Source organism: Penaeus monodon, chromosome 22, assembly GCF_015228065.2.
Source record: "Penaeus monodon isolate SGIC_2016 chromosome 22, NSTDA_Pmon_1, whole genome shotgun sequence".
NCBI lineage: Eukaryota > Metazoa > Arthropoda > Malacostraca > Decapoda > Penaeidae > Penaeus > Penaeus monodon.
The window spans coordinates 42,683,333-42,684,467 of NC_051407.1; the positions used below are offsets into that span (position 1 = coordinate 42,683,333).

The 1,135-nt window shown below is 32.5% G+C and overlaps 1 protein-coding gene across 1 annotated transcript in view; it reads left to right on the forward strand.

The window, feature by feature from the left end:
- Positions 1-634, forward strand: part of LOC119587177 (xaa-Pro dipeptidase-like) — a gene marked incomplete at its 5' end in the record, with an annotated part of 9,774 nt that extends 9,140 nt beyond the window's left edge. The window contains 2 exon segments of the mRNA XM_037935942.1: positions 209-270; positions 273-634. Coding sequence (XP_037791870.1) covers positions 209-270; positions 273-301 — 91 coding nt within the window.
- Positions 635-1,135: the final 501 nt, after the last annotated feature.

Here is a 1,135-nt window from a genome sequence, read left to right on the forward strand (position 1 = left end):
AGTTTCCTCATTCATTTTGTGCACCATAGGCTAGCTAACTCCAAATCACCCCCTGTGCCAGGGACAGTCCCCTTAACAATCATTTTGAAAAAGTGTCATAATATGTATGTTGTTGAAATACAGAGATTTTTACCTTTTTACCTTTTCTTTTATTATGAAAGCCTTTTTGAAACATTTTTTCTAATATTCACACTCTTTGCTTTTTCAGTGTGGAAGCTATTGAGCAGCACATGGCTGAAGGTCAAAGGGAGGAAGAAATGTTTATCCCTCAGCCCATGCCCAGGAAAAGCTGGGTCACTAAAACAAGTTCTTGCCATACTTTCAAAGGGAACAGTAGCTAATCTTTCACCAATGTACTACAAAATATGACCCAGATTGTTACAGTACAAATAAAAGTTTCCAGCAGTGTTTTCACATAATTAGCACAAAATTTGATACTTCATTGTATAAAACTATATATTCTTGATGATATTTACTTTTGTACCAGATGAATAGGTTACTGCCTGATTAGTTGTAATACATAGGTGAGAATTAACATAAACTGTGGAAATGAAACATGTTTTCACATTATTTTGAACTGATTTTGAACTGATTTCATGTCCAGTTATTAGCCACTACTAACTTGTTAACGTCACAATATGTGTTGGATATATACTCAAGCATATATTATACTTTTTAACATGAATTTTTTTCTTTAACATCATCTTTCATATATCAGATGAAAAAAAATTGTTTCTCAGCAATTGGTAGCAAACAGTTGATCCAATATAACTCAATATTGTGGGTTTTATAATGTGAAGATTATTGTGGGGAAAAGGGTTGTGATCATTTTTGTACATGTTCACTTTTATGTATCAGGGAAAAGAATATATTATATGTTGGAAATAAAGTTTTGGTGACTCACTTTTTATTTATCTTCCCTTCACCAAAGTAGTCCAACATGTAACAGTTGGTTGAAGAAGCTTGGAAATGTACAGCATAAGAAGTAAATTTGAGGGTGCTTCTTGCTGAAAATGTAAATGATATGGTAAGTAGTGCAATCCATCTTTAATGAAACAGTTGTTTAACATTCATTTCTTAATTACTACTTCCTTGCATTCCCTGTTGCATACAAAAACTTTGATGTGCATTTCTT